The 14,148-nt window shown below is 41.1% G+C and overlaps 1 protein-coding gene across 3 annotated transcripts in view; it reads right to left on the reverse strand.

Moving 5' to 3' along the window:
* Positions 1–14,148, reverse strand: part of HHAT (hedgehog acyltransferase) — a 354,392-nt gene that overhangs the window by 103,714 nt on the left and 236,530 nt on the right. For all 3 annotated transcript variants that reach the window (XM_030196099.1, XM_030196097.1, XM_030196098.1), the window contains one exon: positions 4,677–4,821. In XM_030196099.1, coding sequence (XP_030051959.1) covers positions 4,677–4,821 — 145 coding nt within the window. The remainder of the gene's footprint in view (positions 1–4,676; positions 4,822–14,148) is intronic.

The raw sequence follows: 14,148 nt of genomic DNA on the forward strand, positions 1-14,148 counted from the left end.
TAAATGGTTCGCTGAAACCGGATACAGCCTGGTCATAACCCTGGCTACTTTCAGCCCCCCCATCCGGATCTGCCCACTGCACCAAAATCAACTCTTCAATAGCTTCATGTACCGGAAAGGCCTTAGAAGGTCGCCTGATACTAGCCATCTTGGGGTTGACCGCCTGAGAAGCTGCAACCTCAGGGTCCTCTATATTCAGGGCTTCCAGCGCCTGAGAGATAAAGGAGGACAACTCCTCCTTATGGAAAATCCTCATGGCGGAAGAGTCCTCTGGTTGGTCAGTGAGGACACCGTCCTCTACGTCCTCCCGTCTGCTCCGAGAGAGCCACCACAGAGGAAGCTGCAGGCGACTGTATGCAGGACCCCTCCTCAGACCCCAAAGAAAGCCTAGGCTTTTTAAAGGAGGAGAAATCCTCTGGGGAAACCCCAAAATCTCTTGGTTACCCCCAGACCCCCTGAGAGGATCAAAGGCCGAAGCTGTCGCAGCTGCGTGAGAGGGGGCAAGGCCCTTTTCAACAAAAACACCTGATGGAGTAGCAAAATAAACTCTGGCGAACCCCCTCCCCCGCAACGGAGGTCGCAGCCATGGCACCTGCACCACCGCCCACAGTGCCTGACGCCCCCCCCCCCCCCCGACTCCCTTACCAGCGGAGAAGAAGCTTTGCCCAAAACTGCTACCAGAGCCGGCTCCGCAACCGATCGCAAAATGGAGCGAGAATTGCCAGGCTCCGGGCGAGAAAGCACACTCTCGGGGGGGGAGGGGGGGCACAGCTCCGTCGAGTCCCACCAAATCAGCGCACCCCCCGCTGCAAAGGTCCACCACTGAACGCCGTTTCCCGCATCAGGAACAGCGTTTTACCGCCTCAGCTGCCATCGCCCGCCCCTGAACAGGAATCCAGCAGGACTTACCTAGGGTTACCATACGTCCGGATTTCCCCGGACATGTCCTCTTTTTGAGGGCATGTCCGGGGCGTCCGGCGGATTTTGCCCGCGCCCACGTTTGCTAACCTTCAATCTCACTAATTAGGGTGGTGCTTGTAACTTTTCACATTTGGGATGTTGTACTTATTTTTTTTTTCTGTGTGTTGTGAGACATTTATGGATGTAAGCCCCACCCCTAACCCCGCCCCCTTTAGCTTCCCCAAACAGTTGGGCCACCGACCACATATATATATATATATATATATAAATCTAAAATCACCAGTTTATCTTGTTGGGCACACTGGATGGACCGTACAGGTCTTTATCTGCCGTCATTTACTATATTACATGTAATCTCCTTCTTCCCTGTGTAAATTGTGCCTACTGCCCTATTTCATGCAGCTACTATAGATGGGCCAAGACAACGTACATCTGGAATCCTTTACTCTGTCCCTCTCTCCATCTTAAAAGGTAACCTCTTTCTATACCAGTACTCACCCTTTCCTTCTCTCTCTCCTCCCCCTTGGTTAAAAAATAAAGCAGTTTAACCCCCTTTAACTTTCCTCATGATCGCCCCCTCAAAAAAGGCTTTCTGGGATATGGAGAGTCTGAAGCCACATTCTCCTTCCTCATACATAAGTACATAAATGTTGTCATACTGGGACAGACCAAAGATCCATCAATCCCAGTATCCTGTTTCCAATAATGACCAATCCAGGTCACAAGTACCTGCAAGATCCCAAAAGAGTACAATACATTTTATGCTGCTTATCCTAGAAAGAAGCAGTGGATTTTCCCCAAGTCCATTTAATAATGGCTTATAGACTTTTCTTTTAGGAAGCTATCCAAACCTTTTTAAACCCCTCTAAGCTAACTGCTTTTACCATATTTTCTGACAATGAATTTGAGTTTAATTACATGTTAAGAAATATTTTCTCTCGTATTAAGTTTACTACTTTGTAGCTTCATTGCGTGCCCCCTAGTCCTAGTATTTTTGGAAAGAGTAAACAGAAGCTTCACGTCTACCTGTTCCACTCCACTCATTATTTTATAGACCTCTATCATATCTCCCCTCAGTCGCCTTTTCTCTAAGCTGAAGAGCTCTAGCTGCTTTAGCCTTTCCTCATAGGGAAGTCGTCCCATCCACTTTATCATTTTCGTCGGCCTTCTCTGCACCTTTTCTAATTCCACTATATCTTTTTTGAGATGTGGCGACCAGAATTGAACACAATATTCGAGGTGCGGTTGCACCATGGAGCGATACAATGGCATTATAACGTCCTCATTTTTGTTTTCCATGCCTTTCCTAATAATACCTAACATTCTATTTGCTTTCTTAGCCACAGCAGCACACTGAGAGGAAGGTTTCAACGTATTATCGACGACACCTAGATCCCTTTCTTGGTCAGTGACTCCTAACGTAGAACCTTGCATGATGTAGCTATAATTCGGGTTCCTCTTTCCCACATGCATCTCTTTGCACTTGCTCACATTAAACGTCATCTGCCATTTAGACGCCAAGTCTCCCAGTCTCGTAAGATCCTCTTGTAATTTTTCACAACCCTCCTGCGATTTAACGACTTTGAATAACTTTGTATCATCAGCAAATTTTATTACCTCACTAGTTACTCCTATCTCTAGGTCATTTATAAATGTTAAAAAGCGGCTGTCTCAGCATAGACCCCTGGGGAACCCCACTAACTACCCTTCTCCATTGAGAATACTGACCATTTAACCCCTACTCTTTGTTTTCTACCATTTAACCAGTTTTTAATCCACAATAGGCCAGACCATAGAGTACAACACAGTATATTTCTCTCTATAGAAGACATCTAGCAAGCACCTTATCTGGATTATTTATTTATTTTGTTGATTGGGATTTATTAACTGCCTTTATGAAGAAATTGACTTAAGGCAATATACACAGATTGACATAAAACATACAATTATGTTAACAGCATAACAATAGTAAAAGAAGCAAATATAAGCATAAATACAACAATGAGATACACACAGAAATAGCAAATTATTTCCTAGTAATAGGACTAACATGAAACAATATCAGAAATATAAACATTTAACCACACTGTAAAACAATCATGTAACAGAAATGTGGTTAATGTCAGCAGCGGCAGGGCTGGTGGTTGGGAGGCGGGGATAGTGCTGGGCAGACTTATACAGTCTATGCCCTGAAGAACACAGGTACAAATCAAAGTAGGGTATACACAAAATTAGCACATATGAGTTATCTTGTTGGGCAGACTGGATGGACCGTGCAGGTCTTTTTCTGCCGTCATCTACTATGTTACTATGTTTATTTGTCAGACCCCAAGTGGTACGTTCTGATGTCATTCTGAGTTCAAAGCACTGTTCTTTTGAAACATGGTGAGATCTGGAACAGAAGTGGGTAAGAACTCATCCTGTCCTCCAAGGACTTATGCATTGTAAGGTTAAGTCAGGATTTGAGGGATAGGGGGGTGCTTGCTCTCTACTCACAGACTTGGACTCTTTTGGGGGGGGGGGGGTGGAACTAGGAACTTTGAGGGCAGAGCTTACTGGAAGTGGACCCTTCTATTCTACAATTTTGCCCCCATCAGAGGCAAACTTTTGCCCCCTGTAGAGGTTTGGGGGATGCTTTTGGGCCACTAGACCAACAGGGATTTGAGAGCCCTAGAAGGGGGTCCCTTTGACCCAGGTGGAGGGGGGCCTACTGTCTCACCAAGTGTGTAAACAGTTATATTGAGAGAAGCAACAGGAGAGGGTGGGGGGGTTGTGCTCAAATACTATGGCCCCTTTAAAAGGTGGCAGGCCTGGGATTGGGCCCACCATCATCATGTATTCCTGCAGCTCAAAACACACAATGTTTTGGTCATAGGAATGAATGCAATAGTACCATGTGATTTACTAACTACCACAGGTTGGTAAAGTCCTCCGGATTTCACAGAACTATGCTATTTTTAACAGACATCTTTACACTCTTTAACAGCCATTAAGTCTTTGATCAAAGATGTACTACTTCATGTTTGTGCAACTGACTTGTAAGCGTTTTGCACATTTTTGCCCAAAACCTAATCCTTAGTAGTATAATGCATCTCCCTTTCTGTTAAGGGTAGAAAGGAAGGAAAGATAATTGTGACAATGCCTTTTATCCACTAATGATGTAATTACATTTAGCAAAAGAACTTTGAAAGTGAAGCAGCATACACTGTACACAGCTCAACACACTTGAAATTATGCTTAATTTCATCAATCATTTCTAAATTGCTTGCCTTTAAATTTCTCGTATAATGCGATGCAGTTACTTCATGATTGCAGGCTCATACATCCCACAAAACCCAAAAATCTACTTCACAGGAAAAGCTAGACATGCTAGGTTTGAAAATAATAAGCTAAGAAATGGATTTACTAAGCATTTTGTCCAGACACAAAATTGGTGATACTCATGAATAACTCTGACTGTGCAGGTCTTTTAAATATCTTTTTAAAGGTAATCAATATAAATAAAACAAAATAAAACATGAAAACTACTCAAATATCTTTTTAAATGTCTCATATCCTGTACAGTATGCAGGAATAGATTTACCAATAGACAGCAGGGAAGTGCCTATGGGCAGCCACCAGGCTGTGAGAATCATTTGCTTGACATCATCAATTGCAGAACTGCACTATCTTGTTGGGGGAGGAGACAGCGAATTATCTAGCTGCTTAAGGGCAACTGGAGGTATAGATCTGCCATTGGCATTAAAATAGCCTACCTTGCACAAAGATCCTGTTCCAGTAGATTTCCCCAATATGCTCTCCAGCCAGAAAGATCAGATTGGTTAAGATGAGCATTGAAGTGGAAACAGCTGCTACTGCAGCATGGATTCGCCGATAGATCTTTGGTGGCACAAATTGGTCCTGAGAAGCATCATAATAATTAAATAATAATTAAATTTTCTTTTCAGTACACTACAGCAAAAATGCAACACAACGATGATAATGCAGGATAGCATTAAACTGCAAAAAAGCTAACGGTTATCTTCAAGACCTCCGCAACACAAGTATTTTGTTTAAAAGAAACACACATACACACAAAATTATACAGGGGTTATATACAACCATCTTTACAACAAATATTTAGCACTCTGATATGCAATACTTTCTTTTTTCAAGTTCACTTTATTTGTACGTTTTCATTGTGTTATACAGACTTTAAGGGTGTGTGTGCAAAAGTGTGTATGATGGGAAAGCAGTTCATATTTTTACGCAACATGCATTAGGTATGTTTTGGGGAAGAGTTTGGGCAAAGTGCAAGCAGGGTCACAAAGTACAAGTGCTCTTTATAAAATATAAGTTTGTGTGTAATTTACATGCTAATATTTATACCTATTTCTGAGCAGGTGTAAATGTCTGTGGCTTAAATCTAGCCATGATTTCTGCTAGTGTGCCCCTAGTGGTTTATAAATAGACACAAGTACCTATGTAGCTTTACAAAACAGATAAGAAATAGGCACTTATCCTTCAAATCTAAGGGCCCTGTTTACTAAGCCGCTTTATAGGCGCATTAGTGTTTTTAACGCTCATTAACCGTGTACGTGCCTACAATATCCTTATAGGCGCCTACACAGTTAGTGCACCCGCCTTAGTAAACAGGGCCCTAGGTGATCTGTATTAAATTACCTTCCACACACACAGATGTCAACTGAACAAAACAACACAACCAGGAGGTATAGGTCCTTTACCTTCAGACACATGACAAATAATCATTTGGTCTCCAAACGTCATAGAAATAAATGGTAGCCTTCATTTTTCTGCTGCTTCATATTTTCTAGATGTGAGACTATATAGACAGGGCTCCACCACCTGTACAACTTTATATCGGAAATAAGTATCAAAACACACCCTCTTACATTACAGAAGTTTTCACCCCTATCGATTATGTTCCAGCCTGCTTAAATGCTGTTTATGCACACCCAAAATGCAAAAAAGGCTTTTAAAATAACCACGTTAATCTCTTTCCAGTTAGTTAACTGGATATTTAACAGTTTCATAGTACAGGGGTAGGGATTTCCAGTTCTGCAGAGTCATAAAGCCAGTCAGGTTTTCAATATATCTACACTGAGGGAAGATCTTGCCTGACTGAGTTGGATGTGCTGAATTCCAATCAGACATTCCCATGGACATCAATTGTGGGTAGTTCTATTGGATCACGTGAAGCGGATGCAGCCTTTAAATTTAGAAGTACATGTCTGCGGGGCCAAAGGGGTATGCACCTTAGAGCTCCTTCAGAGCACCTGAGAAGTAAGGAGCAGGAGAGAATTTTCAGCTGAATTCCGGATGGGTAAGAGGATGAAGTTAAGTAGCAGGACTGAAGAACTGTGGTGCCTAATTTTAAGGGCTCTATGGATCAACACGTTAGACCACTATCATCAAGGGATATTAGTTCCTTCCCTACTGATACTCTCTTCCCTACAGAGGCTGCCCCTCACATCCCACCACCAAACTTGTTTCTTTTCTATGGACTAGAAACATGCTCTCAGTAGTTGCTGGTGTGGTAATTTCTCCTTTGCACATTTCCTTGGAAAGTGGACCTCAAGTACAATCTGTGGTAGAGTCCTCTAATATTGTGCCTCTACCAGCCATGGTTCAACTTGCCAACTCCTTTGAATAAAGCAGTAGGCGAGAGTGCTTTACAAGATAAGAAAGTTACTATAAAGGATGTATGAACCGGGACTCCAAGGAGTTAACGCATTTCTGTAAATTCATTGAAGAAACTGTTGCGGAATTGTCTGAGCAACATAGAAATTGTCTAATTTGGATTAATGCTTTTTTTAAAATGCAGGCAGAGACTCTTATTATTCTGTCTGTAGCTACTTTGAATATATAAAGACATTCGTCAGATCCATAATCAGTTGGAAACCCATGGAAAATGTTTTTAGGTCTAGAAATCGGATTTAATGTTCCAGTTACCTATTTACCCTCCTCTAGAACTTTTAAAGACATATTTAAATAGGGGCTTTCTTACTCTCATGCAGAATACTTTAACTGTTCTTAATATCTATTACTTTGCCTAGAGGGACTAAAGTCTGCGCGGACTGACGAGGGTGGTTTGGACCATAGTACATCTGTTACAAGCTTGGTTTTGTCTGGATTTCTAGAACTGCCTTCAGATAATATTTCAACATGTGTGGGAGAAGGTCTATAAATGACGCCTAAAAATTTAGCGCTGAAATAAAGCACCAGCGATATTCTATGAACCACGCCTACAGTTAGGCGAGGTTATAGAACAGTGTTTAAGCCCATGGATTGTGCCTACATTTAGAAACGGCCATTTGAACCAACGAAATGTGGTGCAAATGCCTATATTTAGGTGCAGTGCCCTCTTATTCTATAATTACATGCATAACTAAAGGTCACACCCCCAATCCGTCCATGGCCCTCCCATTTCTGCGCCCCGTTTTCCGACTTGCACCTAACTTTATGTGAGCATGTTAATTATTGGCACTAATTAGTTCATTATTCAATTAAAATGCACATGCAAATTGGGTGAATGCTCAAATTTGCGTGCGTATTTTTTAGCGATTTTTGTAGGATTAGGATGGTAGTACTTTATTAGTTTCTTTACAATCATAGTTGAAGAAAAGTAACTACCTTGAAACTTTTTTTTGCTAATAACAATACTCTTTTTTTGTAGCCAGAAGACTAATGTTTCCTGACATGGCCAAGCAAACTTTTGTAGGAAGGCACTTTATGAGCCGAGATCCCAAGTCTCAGCCCTGGGTGATATATTTTTCTCTGAAATCTGTCTGTAAGTGTTTGGTAATGTTTGAAGGGAATCAATATTTTTTTTCTAGTACCTATTCAACTGGAGAAATTTCTTCTTGAACATTATGTTTGATATATGGTTTCCGCTTTGTTTCATGTGTAGATAGTGTGAGGGGAAAAAAAGTTAAAAGTTTAAATACAAAAAGAAAGTTAAAAAATAATCTTTTTGCCCACTGAAATTATTAGAATTTTTTCTTTATACTTTTTTTCTGGGCTTTATCTTCCCATGTTGTGGATGAGATACATTATAATGTGTGTTTTGCCCTTTCCTTTTTTATGTTTCCACAATGCATTTTTCTGGGTTTGTAATCTTGGTAGTATATCTACTTAAAATCCCGTAATAAAACAAAGTAGATATCGATACTGAATATGCAAGAGATGCAAATGAATGCACTAACTCCACTGTATGCAAATACATTTTGGAGTACATTCTATATATGGCGCTTGAAAAATTGGTGCCAAAAATATTTCCGCCTAGGCATATTCTGTAAACCGCACCTAGATTTAGGCGCAGTTTATAGAATACACTTAGCCAATTTAAAGAATATCCCTAGTGGCCATGCCTGTGCATAACTCTAGGTATGTCCATTTACACCAAGTAAAACTTGGTATAAATACCAGTGCCTAAGTTAGGTGTGGAGCAGGTGGATTCTATAACTGCATGCGTAGATTTTCGGAATGCCCACAGTCCGCCCATGGCCATACCCCCTTTTTGGAAGCACGCATTAGAGTTTACGTGCACCACTTTACAGAATACACCTAGATGCGTGTAAATTCTAATTAATGCCAATTAGTATCAATAATTGTTTTAAGTGGCAATTATCAGTACTGATTTTGTTAAGTAAATTGCACGCACAAATCCAGAATATGACTGGATTTGCATGCACTATTTCTGTCACTCTATATAGAATCTAGGAGTTATGTATATTCATTGTGGATATTGTGAAAACCAGACTGCAGGACTGGATTGATGTTGGTGCTCTGACTGGGCCACTTAGAGGACATTTTTTCTCTTGTTACTTAGCCACTTCACTGTATATACTACATACTATGGCTGCATGTTTTGGATTGTCATCAAACTGAAAGGTAGACTTCCATTCCAGACTCGGCTGTCTCACAGATCTTTCTGTACTTTTGTCCATTTATTCTCCATTCTATCCCAAGTGCTCTACTCACTGCTGATGGGAAATATTCCCATAACACGAAGTTGCCATCACCAGGCTCCTACCCTTAGGAGATGGTATTCACCGAGAGATGTGCTACGTTGACCTCCGCTCACAGGACAAATCCCTCCTCTCAGTACCCTTCTCCACCACTGCCAACTCCAGGCTCCGCTCATTCTGCCTCGCCTCACCCTATGCTTGGAATAAACTTCCTGAGCCCTTACGCCAAGCCCCCTCCCTACCCATCTTCAAATCCTTGCTCAAAGCCCACCTCTTCAATGTTGCTTTCGGCACCTAACCTTTATACCTTTCAGGAAATCTAGACTGCCCCTATTTGACTGACTGTACATTTGTCCTTTAGATTGTAAGCTCCTTTGAGCAGGGACTGTCCTTCTATGTTAAACTGTACAGCGCTGCGTAACCCTAGTAGCGCTTTAGAAATGTCAAGTAGTAGTAGTATTCACCGAGAGATGTGCTACATTGAATTTGTGACAAATGTAATACCTTCCATTCAGGAGAGTAAGTTCTATTTTAATCGGACCACAAAACCTTTTGCCACTCTCCTGAGTGTTCATTTGCAAGCTTCAAAAGGGGATTCAAGGTAGGTTTGCTTGAGTTTATGGTTTCCTTCCTGTCACCCTACCATACTGGCCAGATTTCTGGTATGCATGAGAACTGTTCCCACATGCATACTCTGACCACTCTTGGACATCAAAGCCTATTTGTCAAAGTTGACAAAGACAGAAGAGGTGAATATCCTGTCAGGGCCATCCAGAGAGCATAATAACATAAGAGTACCCATACTGGGTTAGACCAATGGTCCATTTATTCCAGTACCATGTTTTCCAAACAGTGGCCAAGCCAGGTCACAAGTACCTGACAGAAACCCATATTGTGGGAACACTCTATACTACAAATCCCAGGGCAAGCAGTTGCTTCCCATGTCTGTTTCAATAGCAGACTATGGACTTTTCCTCCAGGAATTTGTTCAAACCTTTTTCAAATCCAGATACACTAACCGGTACACTCTGGTGCTACAAAAATAAATAAAATTTTGTAGCTAGGGGTCGGACGTACCACCGGGCTACTGTGGTAGTCCGGCGGTACTTCCTGTATAGCAAGCGGTAAGTCTGCATTGGACTTACCACCACTTAGTAAAAGGAGCCCCCAGTTCACTATTAAGTTATCAGGGAAATTCCTTTGAAAACTATCCTAACACTGCCTGAACTCCATCTACATTCTTTCACAAGCACAAAAGAAAGCTAAACATCATTTTCTTCCATCTGTGAAGTTTTGCTCACATATAAAACTTTGCAAATTTATCTCTCAGAAACATCACCCATAAATCATATTCTTTGGGGCAGTCCACCCTTGACATCTCTAGATTCTACCAGAGACACTACTCTAGAGCTGCTTCAGGAGGGCGAGTTTTCAGTCAGTCCTGTTTTTCAACTTACATCCTACTTCAATGTGCTATTTGTAGTCCTTGATTCTACCCATTGAAATCAGTGTTACACATCTGATAAAACCCAATGATAGGGTTGTCAAAAATCCAGGACTAGTCTAAAATCTCCCTCCTGGGACTGTAGCTTGGCAGCTTTCTGACTCTAACCATTAAGAAGTCTAGGCCTCCAATAAACTGAGGGGTTTTACTAGGCTGCATAAAGTGCTAGTGTGTACCTAACGCAACTTAAAATGGTGTACTGAGGTTTTTTGTGTGTGCGGGTATGTTTGTTTGTGTGGAAGGTAGGGAGGGTGGGAGGGGACTGGGATAAGCATGCAGTTTGGAAGTTCTGTTTTAACATTTCACTATTGTTCATCTCTGTTGGATTTATCTCCGCCCCGCTTTTCTAGCTGGGACATAGTGGTTTGCGGGTGGTTTGGGTAGGGGGAAAAAGGAGATATTTTATAGAACAAGAAAATTTGGTGGCTCACTTTGTATTTGTTAATGGTTTCTAACTCCTTTTCCATTGCATTTGTATATTTCGACAGTTTGTTTGAATTATTCACAACTTGTTTAACTGTAAGTCATCAATAAACAAGTTTATTACCAAAATGGCATATTGAGGGATGCGCTCAGGTGTCTTGTAGAAACTGTCAAATGGGTGCATGGTAACTGTGCACTAAAATATATATATTTTTTTTTTTGAGGGGGCATTTCAGGGGGCAGATATGGGGCGTTCCTCTGCAAAACAGTTAGCACATACTAACTGGTTAGCTCAGGAATACCATATGAGCCCTTACTGCCTACAAAATGGGTGTTGACACTCCCCTACCTGTCCCACTCCCATGACCTCCTAAGTGACAGTGAGAATCCTTCACTCTTTGTCAGCAAATACACTCATCATCCCTTCACTCCGTACTGTGTGCTATAACTTCATCCGCTCTTGCGTTTTCAGCGTGATTGGCCCCTCCCTTTGGAATGCACTACCCTTGTCTCTTCACTCGGAAAGCTCCTTTGGAAAATTTACAGGACCTTAAAACGTATTTATTCACTGCCGCGTTAAGGTCATGACTAGTTGTGGGTAGGCCCGCTAGTTGTTGACCACAGGGAAGCGAACTAGCCTTGCACCCCTCTCTCCCCTTTCTCCTCTATCCTATGAGATTTGTAGTTCCTTTCTGTTTCTGATATATATTTGTATATTGTGAAGCGGTATATCAAATCCTAATAAACTTGAAACTCACATGGTAATTTTTTTTAATGGCCACAAGATAATGGCAGCTTAGTACAGGACCCTTGAGATAGAAAAACATTTTTAATTTGTTTAGAAACAAAAGCAGATTTACAGTAAACCTATTTTTAGGCTATTCCTAAGTTTCCTTGGTATCCAAGCCATTTGTGTTCATACAGGTACAGGAAGTACCTGTTATAATGGTTGCTCAATCAAAAATGTTTGATCCTCCGATCTCAGATGTCACATTACACTACAAAGTGCACGGTACAGAATTGAAATCATGTCACAAAAACAACGCCTTGAGAACCTAGGATCTGTATATTGTATTTATTGTACTTTACAGAAACCCAAAAGGACTCTTAGCTTAGTGCTGCAGGGTAGATGCTGTTTTTCAATGGCAAGTCAGAACTAATGTTCATGTAGCAAGAACAAAACATTCTAGTGCAAGAATATCAAAATGATTTAATGAGAGCCACTGGATGAAATAAGCTGCAACCATCAGACATTTATGACTGTTGGTAAACACATTATTGAATTTTGCTTCACCCTCAAAAACGTAGTTCTCTTCTTCTTTCTTGATGACTACATTTAGACATATCACCAGAAACTTACTGAGCAAAGCACAAATTACTGTGCAAGGAAAAAGCTAGAACATGAGTTGCATTCTTGTTTTCTTTAGTACAAGAAAATAAGGAATAATTAAATGTGACAACATCTACAACACAGGGTGGGAAAGGATGTTAACGAGTATATCTTTCAAATAATTCACTTCAAGCAAAGTATAAAGAAAAAATGTGTTCTAGTAGTTGCCTACATAGAGAAAAGCTATGCCTTTAAAATAGTATGTCAAGGCAAACGTGGTAAAATGTAAATAAAATATTTTAAAATTAATTTTCCAGGCAGCTCAGCAGTATAGTGAGGTTGCTCATCTATAATGGGGGTTCTCTGTAGACACATACATCACACAATGACCAAAATGTCTTTCTAAACATGCGCTAGTTTCCAAACATAACAACAATAGAATTGCCATACTGGGTCAGATCAAAGGTCCATAAAGCCCAGGGTCCTGGCTAATCCAGTTCACAAATACCTGGCAGAATCCCAAACAGTAGTTAGATTCTAAGCTACTTAGCCCCCAGGGATAAACAGTGGCTTTTCCCAGCTCTATCTTAAACAACAATCTATTGACTTTTTCTCAAGAACTTGTCCAAAACCATTTTAAACTGTTTTTGAACATTTACTCAGGCATAGCAGCTGCCTTCCGATTCCTTAGTCTCATACTAGAGCTTAGGAGTAGACTTCCTGCAATGAAGGATGTTTATGTGTCTGATTTATCTTACTGTCTACTGAGAACCTGTTAAAGGCAAGCAACTTCATCTTCTCTGTTGACAAGCAGAAGGAAATCAGCAACGTTAGTACGGAATCGCAACGTTGAGGGTCAGCTTTCAATGTCACGTCAGAGCTTCCAGAATGCAGCCTGTGGAGGTACGAGTCAACAATTCACCACTGAAAAGTTCATAAACTACTGCCTGACCCAATGCACAGTTCTCTTGAGATTGGCATTTCAGCAGTAGCTGAAGGTGTAGACCAAGGTCCACTACAAGTTTAAACATATCAGGGGAAGAGAAAAGTCAGAAGGGCAGAACTGAAAAAAAAATGTGATCCAAAAAATATTCCACCACAGCAGCTGCTTTCTTGCTGCTCAGTCTGCTTTTCTTCCATGCTATACTCTTATGCAAGTCCTTATTCTCATCTGATTTTGCCTAAACTGTTTTTTTTAATTGTCGGCAGCAAAGGGGAGTCCACTTTTTTTTCTGTACTGCACTCCTGGATTTTCTCTTCCCCTCATATATTTAAACTTGTAGTAGACTTTGGTCCACACCTTTACCTCGCACAACTGTTTGGAGAGAGGGAGCGCTATGTTGGAATTGTCAGTTGTCATCACTTATCAAAATGATGTCCTACTTATCAAAATGAAGAATGCTCTGTTTATTTATTTTTTGTGTGTCTGTTTTGTTTTTCATCTCATATTACTTGATTTATTTTGCAAAACACATTAAGAAGTATAGTTATCAACACGGGCTACTGTTAAGATGGGTTGTTTTACTGTTAACCCCAGTTATTAGCAACTAGGGGGTTCATTTTCAAAGTACTTAGACTTACAAAGTTCCATAGGTTACAAGGAGGCGTATTTTCAAAGCACATGCACAAGTTACATGGAGGGGCATTTTCAATATGATGTCTAAGTCTGACTCTGGACTTTTTACACAAAACGTCCAAAATCTGAATAGGAAAGAAAGTCATTTTCAAAAAAGAAAAACATCTATCTCCCCCCCCCCCCCCCGAAAATACTGTTTCAAACAAGGTTTTGTGCTTTGGACGCACAAAATCAAGCCATTGGGATGTAGAAGCAGCCAGCATTTTTAGTAGACTGGTCGCCCAGACATCTCAGGAAAGCAATTGGGCACCCTAAGGGGCACTGCAGTGGACTTCAAGTAAACGCTCCCAGTTATACATCCAGGGCCGTGCAGATGCGGTAAGCGGGGTAAGCAAGGCAGGGGGGCACCCGCCTTCGAGGGGCG

Source organism: Microcaecilia unicolor, chromosome 3 (genome assembly GCF_901765095.1).
Source record: "Microcaecilia unicolor chromosome 3, aMicUni1.1, whole genome shotgun sequence".
Classification (NCBI taxonomy): domain Eukaryota; kingdom Metazoa; phylum Chordata; class Amphibia; order Gymnophiona; family Siphonopidae; genus Microcaecilia; species Microcaecilia unicolor.